This window comes from Lissotriton helveticus, chromosome 1_1 (assembly GCF_964261635.1).
Source record: "Lissotriton helveticus chromosome 1_1, aLisHel1.1, whole genome shotgun sequence".
Classification (NCBI taxonomy): domain Eukaryota; kingdom Metazoa; phylum Chordata; class Amphibia; order Caudata; family Salamandridae; genus Lissotriton; species Lissotriton helveticus.
Window position 1 is genome coordinate 1297923408 of NC_136057.1, and position 17460 is coordinate 1297940867.

General features: G+C 41.9%; 1 protein-coding gene across 4 annotated transcripts in view; it reads right to left on the reverse strand.

Moving 5' to 3' along the window:
* Positions 1–533: 533 nt before the first annotated feature.
* GMIP (GEM interacting protein) overlaps positions 534–17460 on the reverse strand; it is a 320436-nt gene continuing 303509 nt past the window's right edge. For 2 of the 4 annotated variants that reach the window (XM_078681149.1, XM_078681167.1), the window contains 4 exons: positions 15855–16066; positions 11269–11587; positions 8396–8504; positions 534–3095 (listed from right to left, as the gene is read on the reverse strand). In XM_078681149.1, coding sequence (XP_078537275.1) covers positions 2878–3095; positions 8396–8504; positions 11269–11587; positions 15855–16066 — 858 coding nt within the window. In that variant the 3' untranslated portion in view covers positions 534–2877. The remainder of the gene's footprint in view (positions 3096–8395; positions 8505–11268; positions 11588–15854; positions 16067–17460) is intronic. The other 2 variants (XM_078681159.1, XM_078681176.1) reach the window with 1 other exon arrangement.

The window sequence follows — 17460 nt, forward strand, 5'->3', positions numbered from 1 at the left end:
ACGAACACGGAGTCTACCGACACCACCTACTGGTGCGCGGGGGTACTGCTAAGAGAAAAAATTATTTGGATCCAGTCTGATGCCTGGGGGTTATTCTAAGGTAAGAAATCTATAACTAACCTATGTCTCCTACAGATACATCATTACCGAAGGTAAGGAACTTGATCTTTACAGAAAACATGTACTCCGAAGGATACAATAAACCAGGTATGCTCATGGGAGGGACAAACCAAAGCTATACAGCCTAAGTCGTTAGCAAAAGGTTCTGACATAAAATGGGCTTCGGTACAGTACTTGTGTAAAATACACCATAATAGAATTTCCTTTCTTCCTTGAAAATCAAAATGTCTTAACGGCTGAAGCGTAACGTCTCAGTGCAGTTCATGGCAGTGCAAAATGCTTCCTATGGCAAATAAAAATGGCATAGAAATTAAAAATGTCTATTATTTGTGTTCCAACAGAAATAATACATTAACACTTATAACGGAACATAACAGTTTACTTTGCAAAGCACTCACTCACCTCCAAATTGGTTTATTGGACACAGCTGATGTTTATTTTAAACCAACACAGCAGACCTCGTGTTTGAAACCATGGTCGCATGAAATACCAAGTGCATTTGAGGGGATATGAACCTGTGACCATGCGGCTAAGCAGGCGTGCAGGCCACTGCTGGTCATGCAGTAGGCTGCTGAGCCACCATGTTTGTTAGTGTAGAACGCAGTTAGTCACTGTTTTGGAAGTTCTTGCGAATCAAAAGTCTTGTGGAAAAGAAATCATTTGAACACTTGGAACATTTGGCTTGGCCTTAGCGCTGCTGCCCAGGCAGTAACACACATTATCAGCTGTTATTTATCCGCTGATGCAGACTTTCACTTTTGGTAGTTTCATCAGAAAAGGAAATTGAGTGAAATTGATAGAAATGTACATTTCGTGTAAGTTAACAACAATGTTCCAACGCGAATATTTATGTAATTTAAACGTTAAAAGTGTGGACCTTATGTGTAAGTTTAGTTTGCTGTGTGTTTTGAATAACAAGCAGCAATTTGAAAATTGTATTTAAACTCCTGTAATGACCAGAGTTATCTTAGCAACTGCAGTGCATCAACTGAGCTCTCAGGCGGGAAAAGCAAGTGCTGTAAAATGTACACTTTTAACTTTACAGTAATTTACACTTGTTAGTGTCCCCGTTCAGGGAAAACATAACTATTAAAGTGGATCAATGTTTAAATATAGACATTTTAACATAATTAACCTTTAAGTTGTGCAAGTTATAAAAAAAATACTGACTATGAGATTGTTGCTTTAAAAAGCAAAAGTATCCTTCATTGGGGTGGGCTAGATTGTGTCTAGATAGTAGGGTCATGGGACTTTAGCAGTGAAAAATGTATGTATTGCAGAAAATTAAAGAGATTAATTTAGCCTTACAATATTAAGAGCTTCATTAAAGTAAGTGGAGTGACAGTGGGCCAACACCTGGTGTAGGCCTTCGTCTTCTGCTTCAACATTCCAATGTTTGTCTTTCTGTTTCTCCCTGTTATATTTAGCATAACAGGCCTTCTTCCTTTAGCTTCACCTGTCGTTAAATGCTCCCTCTTGCGTAGCTCTGATTCAGGCTTTTAACAACTGTTATTTTGGCAGCTGGCTATAATGCTATATTAGGGCATTGCAATGTTGGGTGCTCTACTGAATAGAAAGATGGGGCTAGTTGGAATGTTAGAGCCGTGAACACTAACATTCCATTTTTTTCCTATTTCTCCCTATGTAATTGATATTATTCTGCCCTGAACGGGTGAATCAATGCAACAGCATTATAGCACCTTCTTCCTCAGGATACGCCTATCGTTAAAAGGCCCCTCTCTTATTAAAGTCCCTTCCTTGCCTGTGGGCTCATAACCGGGGCTGGGGTATTTAACAACCAATGTAGCCTTTCATAGCAAATTATAACCTTATATTACATCATGTATGAATGATGACCAATGAGAAGTGTGGTCTTCTGAAGAATGCATAGTTGAGTATGAAAAGTAAAGCCCCTGGAAATTTAGACTATAGCTTAGTAAAAATAGCTTTTAAGCAAGACAAAATGTCTATTGAATGAAACATATAGAGTAAGGGAGTTGCGTCAAAAGATATTAACAGACAGTTTTTCAGTACTACTGAAAATGTAATACGGATTATCTGTAAACCACGATCTTTGAAATCTCTAAGCACTCTCAACAGATATAACAGTTACCCTCTACTGCAGTGTAGAGTGCGATGATTGGAAGAATTGAAATTATGAATATTCAATTGTGCAGGATTTATTTTAAGAGTTGAGAGATATTTTATACAGTTGGAAAGGGTTCACTGGCAGCAGAGAAATTCATTAGACTACATTACAAATGGTAATAAATGTTTTTCTGATAATTGGAGGTCGAGAATTCTTAAGGTTTGTGAGCAACTTTCACATGGTCTTCTTTATGTATATTTCAGTAGTTCAAAATGGCAAGTTGGCCATTGTCGGGTATGGAGATGTATAGTTCAGTGCACACAGACATCACAGGTTTGAAACCCAAGCAACTGAGTCTCTCTTTATGGCACTGGGAACAAGGCTGGTGCACAACATCCACGTTGATCCCTCAGTTGGATCCTCCATCCATTTTTACCCCTTTGATATAACACTGTTTAACGTACGTACCAACGCTCTGTCATTCTGGAGGTCTCACTCAACATGGTATCCTTGTCTCCTTCCAAAATGTCTCACATTATTTACCATGTTGGATTGTTTATCTGAACGATTCCTGGACCTTGTTCCAGTAACACTTTCATTAATCAGACTAGGACATCAGCCCTGCTGTTACAGTTTATTCCGGTTTCTTCTTAATTTCCCTGCCCCGGCTAACTGTAGATGGTAGAAGAGCTTGTGGGTGAACTGGTGACCATGTGCGTCACAGACCTGATAACGATAGGACCTTGTCGCATAGGTTTGACAGGAGTACGGCTGAAGTGTCCTCGCGACTGCGCACCCAGAGCCGGGTCCAAATCATCTTCTTGTCTCACCTCCACTGGTCCATCAAGTTTACTGTGATCTGTATCAATAGGTTTAGGTGAACCTACTGTTAAAGAAAGCAACATTAGAATGAGTTTACCACTGAGTGGAAGTGTTGATAAATTACAATTCGGAAAAGCTGAATAATTAAGATTTTCTCATGCTTAGTTGCAATGTGCCTCATTTCCAAAACATTTTGCAGTCATAAACAACATTTACAAAATCAAAACGTTGGATTTAGAAGTGAAATTCCCAAAACGAATCTGAATAAGGGAGAGGCGGTAGCATGTGGTAGATTGGTGCAAATCTCTGTGGATATACAAACCAGCCCAATGTGTTTTTTGCATCCAGTATGTACACTTAATGTGAATGCTAAAGAGGTGTGTGTGCACGCAAATTTGCTGTAGAAATTCGAAATTAGGAAGTTTGATTCCTCATTATGTGAAAATATATACAAATCCTATAAGAACACCTACAATATACGGATATCTGCATTTTTCTTATTTTTCATCTTTTTCTTTTCTGTGAATTAAATCCAATATTTCACCTGCATTGTTAACATTGCAAACTGTTATCACTAAGGTCTAACAGCATGCATTATTGCCAGCTTGCTCAATGGTACTCATTTTATGAGGCACACAAACTAACGAAAGGCTTGTCCGATCCACTAGGGTATGGACGTTTAAACTGAAGGTCTAAGTCCATCTTGAAATTAAGCTGACCCCACCAATTTGTGTCTAGAAATCTAAAAGTGCTCAGATGAGGATGTGGGCTAATTAGTACAAATGGAAACATTTAAGTAAAATGTGATGTTTTTCCGTTGATGAAGAGTGATTAGTGATTATTTTCATAGCAACCTGCCTTTTATTCCATTTTAAATATATCTGGGTAACCTACTAAGCGCCCATTTTATTAATATGTTTAATTTTTCTTTGCATATAATTCTTTCAGAAAACTGGCCTGAAGATGCGTCCACCCTTCCTTGTGCCTAGGTCTTATATACTTATGAGGAAATTGAGTGTATTATATGGTGTGGTTGTCTAGTCTTACCATGTAATACACTGATCACCCCCTTTAGATCCAGTAGGTTTCGTCTGTAAAACCCTAGCTCATCCTTGGGTATCTCTGGCATTGAGCAGGAAGGCTTTAATATATGAACAAGTGGTAAGCATTTAAACAGCACCAAAACAATTGAAGAAGAAATCGACACAACAGTACAGGAATCCAACACCATTTTTTGTATTTTTATAAGAATGTAGGCACTAGAATGGAAAAGATCCATGGGAGGGTTCCAGGAGATATAGATTTTATAAGCAAGAGCAGCTAATTCCAGAGTGTGGGGCTTATTGTTCGGTTCCCGGCAGCAGCTCAGCATTAGGGGTGGGCGGAATTTGCGTAGTCGCTCTACGCAAAGCTCAGCGAAACGGTAAAAAATCTCTGCGAGCACGCAGAGTTCTGCGAACACATAGAATTGCTTGTCCCGCTCGTTCGCGATGCTTTTTTCATGTTCGCGAACGCTGTTTGCGTGCTCAGGGGGAAATATCTCACAAACACGCAGTTTGAAAGCGCGAAAAAGCTAAAAATTCCACAAAGCTGCAGATCATGGAAATTTGGACAATTCCGCGTTCTCTGCGGAACGCGAAATTACCTAAGTTCTGCAAGCGGAATGGAATTTTCGGCCCAGGCCTACTCGGCATCATGTGACTCTGGGCAAAATCTCACTTAATCTCCCTGACACCCCCCAGCACCTGGATATCATTAGGGGTGATAAGCCATGCTTTACAAATTTGAAATTTATTGAATAAATCAAAACAATTTCAATCGAACAAGCCTTGGCAAAGTCAACAAACTGGACACTTGGAAACTTTTTCAAAGAAAATGTAGTGGTTCTTAGAAGTACTTGGTGCAACTAACGCCATCATGGAGCTAGTCAGGGGGATCAGCAAGGCCCTCAATAACCGTTACCTTCCCAGAAGAAACCGTCCCTCAGTAGTTCTAGGCACTTGATCCACATTGCAATGGATTCCTATGGAGTGGTATTGATGCAAGGGATGAAGGATGCTCTAAGAATGCTGTGGATGCGACGCAGCTGACAGGGTTCTTCTTGCAGGGATTCCCCAGTCCACGAAGATAGTGAGGAGGGTCCTGGTTGCAGGGTCGATATCCCATGAAGTACAGTTGCCACTGGACTACTAGTCACCCGTTGTCACAGGCCAGTTCCTTCTAAGTTGACAACTCGCCTTCTGAGGGTCCCAGCAACGTTCTGACAGCACTCCGAGGTTCAGGAACTCTAGTGCAACTCTGGATGTTGGGTCTTGGTACTCGGTGCTGCACAGGCGGCGGTGATAGTGGCTTGAAAACTTGGGACTACCAACTTGCTTCAGCAGGCTTCTTCAGCTGTTGTACCACTATGCTGTGTACAAGGGCAGTCAGCAGGCCTTTGGAGCTCTTTTGGCTTGACTGGGCTCTGAAGACCTATTCTCCTTGAGCAGGACACAGCAGGCACAGTCTCTTCATTCGCTAGCCACCAGGTGCAGTCTTCAATGGTGCAGCCTCTTTTTGCTGGTCCCTGAGTGCAACAGGCCAGGGCAGACTCCTTCGGTCCTCCTACAAGTTAGTTGAGGTCTGGGTGCCCACTTTATGCTCGGAAAGTGATCTCGGGGCTGGATGCAGTGGGTAGCCAATGGGCTAACAGGTTCCCTCCCACCTGATGACCACTTTCTGGCTATCCCAGGAGGCACCATTCTGCCCTCTCCCAAGATCGTGAAACCCCTCTCGTTGTACAGACCTCCTAGCCCACCTCTGAGGTGTGGCTACCTCAGGGTTACTCGCCCCTCGAGAAACCAGTTTGGAAAATGGTTTCCCCTCTCTACCTCCAGTGACAGTTGTCTACCTTGACAGTGGGTCAGCCCATCCACCTGGGGCTACACATCTGCTCTTCAAAGGTGGCTTCTCATTTGAAGCCTACCTTTTGGGGCTAACACCCATGTGGCTTCCTGCAGGAGGGAGGTACCCTCTCCCTGGCCTGCAATTCCTCACTGTTCTCCTTCCTGAGATTCATTGGCACGTCTCTTCAGGTGGGCAAAAAGCTGTCTCGTGGAGCAGGCTCCATGTCTGCACGGGAAGGCACAGGCGGTTTAAACTTAAAGGCATAAAGTAGCAGCTTTGATAAAGCTGCACACTGCAACAAGTTACATTAATTTAGACTTGAGTGAGAAACAAGTTGGGCTTAATGTAATGAGTTGTTTAATACCTTGGAGTATCGACTTTGGTTGCACCGTTCCAGAGTTAGTACAGCTGAGGGGTCCGGTGTAACCCTGTACTTGCCAATTGAGCGACGAAGACTTTCCACAGTAAAAACAACAGTTTTGCAGGTTTTACTGTCAGGCCATGCAAAGCACATATCTTGCCTGTGTCGTTTGTTGCACCCTGCCTTTAGGGCTTGGTAGGCTTGCCAGAGGGGTGACTTACACACCTGTCTAGGCTTAGTGGTTTTTCCATTGTTTTCAATGGCAAAGCCCGCCTAGCAACGCATGACTGCTCTACCAGTCCGCAGTGGTGAACTGGGGGACTTAGGGGACCTCCAGGGTAGCACAATCAGTGCTGCATGCCCTAGGGTAGCCCTCTAACTCTCATACCCTGGGTACCAGGGTACCGCTTTTTGGAGACTTGAGGGTAAGTTAGCCGTTTCCATTTGGGTATAGCAATTTCGCCATATACTTCAGAGAAAGGGCTCTGCCCTGGAGTTCTGGTTCGGAGGCCCCTGTACACACTCCGAGTCGAAATCCTCAGAACTCTTCCGCGATCACCAAAGTTGTAGGGACAGGCATAGGAGGGCATGATGTAACTTAAAAAAATGTATCACTATTAATATTAGTGATTTATAACAAACCATGACACAATAAGGTGGCTTCAGACTTTGTGTACTAACCCGTCAAAGTTGGCGTCAATTGGGAGGCCCAGGGGTGAGGAGTGTGGAATCTGAATTCAACTAAATGCATATGATCCAGGAGAACATTCCTGCAGAACAACTATTTTTATACATAAAATAATGACCAATATTTACTGTTTAATCAGCGAGTCTTGTTAAATATCATTAGATTTTCATGACGTAATTCCAAATGTGTTGGAATGTATATGAATATCAATTCTTACAGTTAGAGAGATGATTTGTACAGATATTGGGTAATCAAAAGTAATTTATATTTTAGGAACTAATTGAATAAAGAATGGATTAATGTGGTAATAATATAAACGATGCTGTAATGTACATGGTCTATAGTGTTGTTTTATCTCTGCAGAATGCAAGGGCACATACAGTAACTAAAGGACTATGCTTTTAATAATTCATGCATGAGCACTCCATTGCCTCTTTTGCCTTTAACACTCACAAAAGATATTTGGCTAGGAAATTTTGCATCACCATCTAAAGTCTCGATCTGAAGAAAAGACAGTGAGTCATCTATAAACACAACTCTTCGTATTCTGGTGAAATTGCTTGCTTCCTTGTGTATGCTTTAGTTTGCTACCACTACATAACTGACTGCATTTTCAGCATTTTACACATAACGCTTATATGCATTTGTTACAGACTTTGTATATCGCTCTCATGAAGATTCCTCCTGTTCTTGTGCCTCTCCTTGCTCATAGTGTCAACACTTAAAAATGCACTTAATACTGCCAGGAATAAGGCAGCTACCAACATGCGAGTAATCCTCCTCTCAGCTGAACCCCCATAGTGAGACCCCTGGCAGTGTCCGGTCACAACTAGTGGATCCCATGCCTTGGTAACTGTAGCATATCTCGAATCTCTCTACAATGGATACTATCACTAAAACTGCTCAATGAACTATCGCTTTTGTGCTGCCTCTTACCACCCGATCCTCAAAGCAGAAGCAGATCATTGTTGCACCTCTTATACTTCAGGGAGGAGTTCTTGAAAGGCTAAATATTTGGTACTATCAGAAAGATAAAAGTTCTGGAGTCTTCTGCGGGGTGAGGAGGGGAAAGGCGAATTTCTAGGGCCCAAGTACAGGTGCCACCAGTCACAATGACATATCTGAGACGAGTAGTGATAATATACCTATCACAATATCAACACATTGAAAGCATACCAACATGGATTATAGCAAATTACATTTATGATTACAGGATCTAGACTTCAGATGCAATTTGTAGTTCTCATCTGTATAGTTTCATGAAACACCAAGAAAGTAGCTGTATAAACACTGTAGGCAATGTGGTATCATGAAAAAGGCACACAATGAAACCGATATTGTCGCAGGGAGGCACAGATGTGTTATCTTGCTAAGAGATGATTATATGGTCATGTTGATGTGCACCATTAAGAGGCATTAAGACTTTTACCTGGTGGGTCAATGCTCTCTAATATTGGTTGTGCTGACTCAGACGCCTTGTCGTGTAGTTGTTTGTCCGCAACTGAGTGCTCATTAGATTCACACTTCGTAGACAAAGCCTGTTAAATTAAAGTTGTTAAAAATAAAGTTAAAGTTTTCACCCACATCACCTAAAACTCCAAGTATGCATCAAAATATTCAAGCAGAAGCCAGTTTCCTGCAATAGCGGCTATCTGATTTAGACACAAGCACAAACAATGAAAACAAGTACATCGAGGCTTGATACAGCACAAACATTAATCACATAAAAAGTGCCAAAATAGAATATAATCTGACAATCTAAATTACTTCCCCGCCCTTTCCCCCCTATATTACTTCTCTAACCCGTTCCTAAAATGAGGAACGCAAACATTTTAGAATTCCAAATAGTAATTTGTAAAAAAATGCATATTTAAAATACTTCTAACCCTTTGCCCAATATCAATTTAAAGACCAGTTCTAAAAAAAGAATGTATAAAAGATGAACATCCATTTAAAGTAATTTTTACAAATTAAATTACTACCCACCCTTTGCCCCTATTTCACTCTTCTAACCCGCTCCAAAAATGTGGAATGCAAGCATGAACGTTTTCCAAATGTAAAGTTAAAAAATTGTCTAATTAAAATAATTCTCGCTATTTGCTCTTATATCACTTTAAAACACGTTCTAAAATAGAATGTAATCTGAATAAAGATGAAGTTCTATTGTTATGTACTTAGTACAAACGAAATTACTTCCTGCCCTTTACCCCAATATTACTTTTCGAACCTGTTTTCAAAATGCATTGTTAAAAATGGGATCTAAATGTAAGTCTAAGTAAATGAGTCATTGTAATGTCCCTCTTTCAGCCATTCACTGCTTCCCCTCCCTTCTCTACCCTTAGCTTGTAACCACAGAAATACTAAGTTATTACTCATGATGCTTTGTATTGAAAGAGCGCTTCCATTGTCTGCATATTTCTTTAGTTCCTGTTGGTTCAATGTAAGCGTTGTTCCATCCTAACTGTTTTTTGTTAGAAGCAAATTGACAGTTCTGCGATACAAAAATGTAAAACAAAAAAAATTGCATTTTGAGGTTCTTGACTAATTAAAGATCAGTGAAAGTGTACCTAAAACCCCACCAAGTTTGTAAATCTTTGTTTTTTGCCAAGTCACCGGTACTCAACTGCTTTTCAGTCTCTGGTACCATCACTCCCAATTCACAGCAGTTGAAATACTCATCAGTTTAACACTATCAATGCTACAGCAATTTTCCCTGAGCGCTGGCTCTCATTTTTTCCCATTGTTCATGACGAGCTCAGCTCGTCATGAGCACACGAGCAGTGTACTGCGTGACGAGCTCAGCTCGTCATGAGCATGGAAGGGGTTAAGTCTCCTCTGCAAACAATGCTATGTAGTCTGAAGATTCCAGATTGGGCCACATGTCCTTTGTAACTTCTTGAGGACAGAAAAATGATTACGCTTGAGTTAGGTTGAGTTGAATCCTTCTATTTTTATTCTGTTTTGTAATTACTGTGTGAGAGATCTCAAGACCTCTAATGTAATTGATGTAGAAGCAATGACTCTCAAAAACGTTGATCATATGACACTGATCGTTTTGGCAAACCAGTCAAAAGAAAGTAAAAAGTGGCACGCTAAAGCAGCACATCCGGAAAAATGTGCTTCTTATTCTGAACTGTGCTGCAGTGACTTAGGCCATGGAGGATCATCTTAGGAGCAACATGAAATAAAAACAACAAGCATTGGCAAAGCCAACGTGTCTTGTACTATGTGCAGAGCTTTGCAGACTTACCCAGGGAGCGGCGCCTTCAGCTGGTCCTGGTTATGTGAGTGCATCTAGTGTGGGTAGCGAACCTCTGGTGTGAAACCTGTGCCTGAACTGCAGAAGCTGCTGCTGCTAACAAATGTGCACTGGCTGTGTTTGTGGAAAGGAACTATTTTGCTATATCATCAAAGACGTTATGTAAATTTAGTGGCACAGTGTAGCCGTCTGCAAAATACGATGGCCCTGTATTGAAAACATGAGCCTTTGGAACAGACGGCTAAAGCTGTTTGCAGCCAGACACTAAATAAGCATAGACAGTGAGTGCATTTAAAGGGTCAAAAAGTTATCTTAAAGGAAGGTAGTGCGTGTGAAAGCTCTGATGGTGAGATACAAGGGAAATTTGAGCGGCAGCCTCCTCAAATAAAAAAAGGAAAATGAATACATCTGTGGTATAGCATAGAATGGCAAAGGTAGGAATCAAGCAGGACTGGAGTTAAACATAGTTTCAACAATTTCTTGGAAATGTAGAGTTAAGAGGCTCTAAATATGCTGGTAGTACAGCGATGTTACGATTGATTATCGAATGCACCGCTTCTACATTCACGCCACCATTTTTGGTGTAACAAGTTTCATGATCCACTAATAGGACAGCCTAAATGCTGACTAATGGAAGCAAGTGTCATGATTACCTACTGGAACTACAGCAGAAATTAATAAGTCGGTAGGAAGAGTCTGTATACATGGGCCAGTTTGAAGAGGATTTGAGTTGTGGGAAGTGATGACTCTGCTTGTAGAAATGGGTAAACTTTATCATTTTGCATATCAATAATTTGCACAATTCTGATTTTATTGGCCTGATTATGCTTTAGGAGACATTCTATAATTTTTTGCAAGAAAACGACTTTCTAAGGTTGGTTTTCATTGAAATAAGTTAAACACTCCTGAGTGTGTATGTATGGAAGCAACAAACGTCAATACATAACTTGTCTTATATTATGTTTTACAATATATCATTAAGTCTAAAGGGACTTAACTTTTTATTTTTAATTACTCAAAAACTACCTTATTGAAACTCTCACCTCTTCTGGTTCTAGACTTTGAACCTCTGACAGCAGTGACATGTCTTTTTCAGGGCTGCATTGCTCCTTGCTGCTTTCCAAATAGGCATCTTGCAGGCTACTTTCAGACCCGAAGGATGATGGCGCTGGCAGGTCATCTGCACCAAAGATCCTTTCGTAGTTTATGATAAGAAACTCCACTATCTGCGCCTGATAGCCGGTATCTATCAGGCAGGTCATCGAAATGTCATTTCCCGGACTGGGTCGAATTAGGGTGGGTCCAAAAATGATTCCCAAGTTGTTGGAGGACATTTTGTTGTCTTCATATCGCTCTGCCACTCTGTAAAAGGGAAAGATGATTAGGAACAGGTGCACCATTTACATAATTATAAAGCAGTAGATGCCTCACTGAATTACAGTCGTTGCTAATCAATTAAAATGAGTTTTCCTAAAATGGATCAACATTTAGTCTCTCACAATTAGAATGGGAGTAACACTGAACATCTAAGGATTATATTTTTCGGATCAGTAATTTTCCAAAAGCGATTGTACAAGCAGCTAAATAAGTTCAAGAAGCACATTTACACATGGAGCACAAGTCTAGACTGAGGATCAGCAATACCATATCAACGTGCTATGTTGTGGTTGCCCTTCGATTTATCAGGCACAGACCTCGACACCACAGATTGTCTAGTCAGGGCAATGGCAATTAGCGTGATGCCTCAGTGCCACTACTGGATGAGATCTACAGGGTTCCTCAGGGACATCCGGGCGTCCTTACTGAATATACCTTTCAACGGTTCCCAGCTATTCGACTCAAAAAAGTGGACTGTGACCTTGAATACTTAAAAACAAAACAGAGCCACACCACATTGTCTTGTCCTCTCAGCTCCAGTCCAACAATGCCAACAGCAGTTTTTTGCTTTTAGGTGGTATGTCAGGGGGGCTGGCATATTGACATCTCTAGCCTCCACCACCTGCACAGCAGGTTTCCCAGCCTTTCTGCGGTCGAGCCATGGGTCTGGCAGACAACACCCCGCCCATAAGGGACTGCGAAACCTCTTTAGTGCACCCTTAGCTGCACACAGCCATCTGGTGGAAGGCAGTATCAGCCATTCCTGCTGGGGTGCCAAAAGATCACATCTGACAGAGGGGTCATGCAGATTGTCCAACAGGGCTATGCCTATCTATTGCTTTTCGACCCACCACACCTGTCACCTACAGGGGAATGCCTGTCAGATGATCAGCAGTCACTCGTATGCCAGGAAGTACAGGCTTTTTTTGGCTAAAGGAGCCATAGAGATGGTATTGCCTCATAAATGGGGACTGGGTGCTATTCCCTCTACTTTCTTGTGCCAAATAAAGACAAAGGCCTCCGCCCTATCCTGGCTCTCTCCCTTCACAGCACTTTCCTGCGCAAAGAAAAATTCAGGATGTGCACCCCAGTCCAGGTTCTTTCTGTCCTGGGCCCCAGAGACTCGATGGTGGCGTTGGATCTGCAAGATTCACATTTTCACATTCCCGTCCTATAGGCCCACAGGCTCAAACTGTGGTTTATGGTGGACCACAAGCATTTTCACTTTACCATGCTCTCTTCAGTGCCCCTTGGGTGCTCACAAAGTTGATGAGCGTGTCGCTGCTCATATGCAGAGGTCAAGGGTAACAGTCTTCTCCTAACTCAGTGAGTGGCTGTTGAAGACTAGCTTGCCACAGTCAGTCATGGGCCACCTCCAGACAACAGTAAACCTCTTGACCTCATCGAAGTCAACTTGCTGAGGACACACCTGACTCTTTTTCAGAGGCTTTCGTTCATCAGAGCCATCGTGGATATGGTGCATTTTCTCCTCTTTCCTCAGGACTAACAGGTCCAGGAATTTCGGGCTATGATCCTGACGTTTCAGCCTGCTTTATGGGTCTTGACGAATTTGGCTCTGAGGCACTTTGGCCCACTAACCTACTGTATTCTGCTTGCTGATCATGCCAGATGACAATGCAAGCGTTGCAGGGGAACCTGAAGTCTCTGTGGGCCTAGCAAAAGAGAAACCAGTCAGATTCTGTCCAAGTGTTAGCTGTGGTAGCTGCTTGACCACAGTTGGACAAGCGGCAGACCACCCAGAGTTGATGGTGGAGATGAATACATCACTACTAGGTTGGGTGGTCCCCCGGGAGAGGTGGAGATAAGAGGACGCCTCCACACCAACTTGCTGTAGTTGAAGGCTACTAGCTTGGCATTAAAGGCCTATTGACAGCCATCAAAGGGAGGCTGGTGCAGGTTCTCATGGACAACACCACCACCATGTGGTATTGCAACAAGCAGGTTTCCTAGAAGGTTCTCTCTGAGACACATTCCACCTAGGGTGGGGCATGGGGCTCCTGTACACCTGGCCCAAGTCATCCTAGTTGCTTTGGATTGGGTCAGCAGAGTGTGCTACCCTGAGCATCTGACTTCCATCAGGCTTTCACTGCAGGTTGATGTTCCTTTGCAGCAGCAGGGTAGAGTCTTGCACCGGACTTGCGCAATTGGCACCTCCATACGTGAAGACTGAGCAGCAGCAGTTGAGTTTTTCTGATCTCCCTCATGAGGCTGTTGATTTCATCCTGGCAGCCATGAAATCTGTATGTTCAGTGCCCTGGGACAAGTTTGTTGCATGATGTTTTTCCCGGCAGTTAGACTGTTCCAAGCAAATCTTTTAAATCTTTTGTTGTTTGCTTCATTTTTACCCCAACAAGGCCTTGCTATGGGCACAGAATGGTCAACTGTCAGCTCTTTCAGGCTTTTTTACTTTTGCTGGACCAAACGTCATTGTTGAAATCACCGGTTGAGGTGTATTTTCTCAAAGATTTGCAACATATGTTTCTTCCAACACACTTTGTTATGCTACAGTGGGACTTTAGCCTTCACCTTTCTGATGTGTAGTCCTTTCAAACCAATGCATAATTGCCCATTGCTCTAAAAAAGTTTTACACGTGGCGATTATAGCAGCCTGCAGAGTGAGTAAACTTCAGGCCCATTTGGCTCTGCCTCTCTATACTTTCTTGTTTTCAGATAAACTGGTGTTATGGACATGAGCTGCATTTTTACCATAGATGGTAATGCCTTTTTCTGTTGGCCAAGCCATCACGCTTCCAACCTTCCTTGCTCCTCCTCATCCCTTGAAAAAGGACAAGAGACTCCATTGATTGGTCCCCAAGAGAGCACTCTGTGTTTACAAAGATTGTTCTCTGGGGCAAAGAAGTGCAGAAATGGACCACCTTTCGAAGGATAGTCTTCTTATTAAGATCTGCTACACATTAGTTAAGGAGCAGCTCCAGAAGGCCCAAGGGCTCCACCACCGCAGTCAGAGCTGCTATCCCAGAGTTGGCACGCGGAGAGCTTCTTCTGTATATTTGTCAGACCTCAGTGCACACGTTCACGAAGCACTACTGACTCGACACTCAGGTCTGTCAAGATGGGCATTTTGCCTGCACGGTCCTGCAGGACTTTAGTCTGAACCATTTCACAGACCAACCACGGCCGGAGGTACTGCTTTGGTATCTATTATAAGGTGAGGAATCTACAGTCAGAAGTATATATCACAAGAACAAGTTATTTATCTTTGGCAATGCTCTTGCTGGTGGATACTCTATATAACCGCAGATTCCTAAAAAGCCCCCCATCTCTACGTTCTGTGGTATAGTCTCTTCCATCTAAAAGGATCCCAATATAGGAATCTTACACTGGTTCGTTCAGTTCGCTGATAAGATTTTCATCTGAGGGCGCAGAAATGTTCATGAAAGAAATGGACATCAGGGCCCATGGGTGACGCTTATAAGTAGCTCTGTTTGTCACTCATGGAGCAGAACGGCATGGATGCAGAGTTGCACAGTGCCACTAACTGGCGTGCAGGAGCACTCCTTTTTTATTTCCCAGATTCAGTCTGGCATCTACGGAATTTATCAAACGGAGGAATCTGCAGTTAGGTAGGATACCCACCAGAAAGGTAATAAACTTGATTTTTAGAAAATAACCCAGAAAGCCATTTCTTTAGAACAGCCAAAGACCCATGTTGTGAAAGGTCCTTTTGTAGTCCACCGTTAAACTAAGATTCACAGACCAAGTAAAGATCTCCACAAACAATGTTCTGCTGGCAACAGCCATAGTATGGGCGCCAAACAAAGATGCTCACCAGTGCTAGCCAATAACTCCATTGACATGGACTAAATTGACCTTTTTGACGGAGGACTCCGGGCATCCCTAACTTCTAATGTCCATGTGGATGTCAGCAGCTCTGTTTCCAATACTCATATGAACTCTGCCAATCAAAGGTCCCCTGCAGTAATGACAAGTGGCTCCTGGGATGAAAACTAATGGCTGGACATAGTCTGCAAACCAAAGATATTTTCCATTGATAATGAGCAACTCAACTGGCAACAGCCATATTCTGGATTCTACTCACCTCAGAAAGATTCATTGCATTGTAAAAAAAGAACTCCCCTAAAGGCAATGTTTGGGTTACTGTACATTTATATTTGGTTATCTGATCTGCTCCCGCTTACATTATCTGTTCAGAGTAAGTGCAACTATGTTTAATAAGACAATGGCAATTTATATCTGAAGCCTTCAGTACCTGTAGAGATGTGCGATGAGGTGTCGGAGGGTATTGTAATTGGTGGCTGGTAGCCGGCAGATTATGTCCCGCATGCATTGAAAGGTATCCTGCCGTAGCCTGGATTCTCCTCCCTCTCCATCAGCTTGGGCTCCTTCTCCTATTCTTTGAATGTCCTTTGCGAGGGCCATAAACTCATCATACAGTTTATATGGAACAACAGACTCTGGAAGCTGAAACGGGAAACAGTACACAAAATACTTATTTAGACTATGATGTCCTATGTAAAACTGTTGTGCTAGAGGTACTAACTAGCTGGGGTGCTTTATAGCGCTGTGTTTTTACAGCGTCTGTGAAGCAACACAGCAACATTAAAGCAAAGTTCTGACTGTACTATCTGAAGCGAACTTATTCCGGAACTATGTGGCAATCTTGCTGGGGTACAGGGAGTGCGAAAAGAAAGGTTGTAGGGTGTCATTTTTTGGTAACACACAACACAATGTAAATACCTGTAAATGAACTGTACACATTCTGCAGTTAGGTAAGCAAAAATGAAGCACATTTTCTGTAATTGTTAAGTGTGAGGGTACCAAAGATTTCAATAGGGTCAAAACAAATCAAGGCACTTCACTTGGTGATGCATAAGTGATAAATATCCACTGAAACTCGATTTCCACACATTATCATTTGTGCGCAATTTAGTTTTTCTAAACAAAGAAAAACTCAACAACCAAAGGGTTAGGGTACCAAAAAAGACAAAAGTCTGAAAAGAGATTCCCTTTGGATAAATGTCAAGCATCAATTTGCCACAGACACTCTTCACACACCAGTAAGATGAACAGAGAGGAAATGTAAAAATACAAAATATAAAGAAGATACAGATTTATTCAGAAAATGATTAAAAACATATAAGGCACAGTGTATAATGTAATCATCAGGTTCTTGTTGTCTTTCCCTAGCACAAATACAATTCTAATCATTAAAAAACAGTGACAATATTAATCAAACAAAAACATAATTTATTCCCAATTACCACAATAACATCTGTCAGTCCTAGGGCAGAAAAGACCTCCAGAGATCGAAATAACTTGAAGATAGAGTTGTCAATATTATTGCATCGTTTTTCTTTAGGATGGTCGCACTATATTCTGCGTGCTGATAACGTTTAGGTTCTGGTAAAATCTGAAACTTGTGGCACAATGAACCCGCGGTCCAAATCACTCCCGCGTCTGTCTAAATGCAAATAAATTGTCTCAGAAAATCCTGCATATGAGAAAACCTAGGACTGACAGATTTTATTGTGGTAATTGGGAATAAATTAGGTTTTCCTGAAGAAGGTGATGGCTGTAGATTATTTGCCCACCGAAACGCGTCAATGCTTTAAGAGTGGAAACTACTTTAAGTCTGTGGAGACAATTAGTCTGAATGAAGATTGGAATATAAATAATAATTGATCCCTGTTTGACTACTGTAGCTTCTCTCCACAAATTGGAACCATTTCTTCCTTATTGTATTCCCAACTGTGTACAGTTTTTTATGATGTCTCTGTGTATGTTATATTAATGAAATTTGTTTGTTTGATTAATATTGTCACTGTTTTTTAATGATTAGAATTGTATTTTTGCTA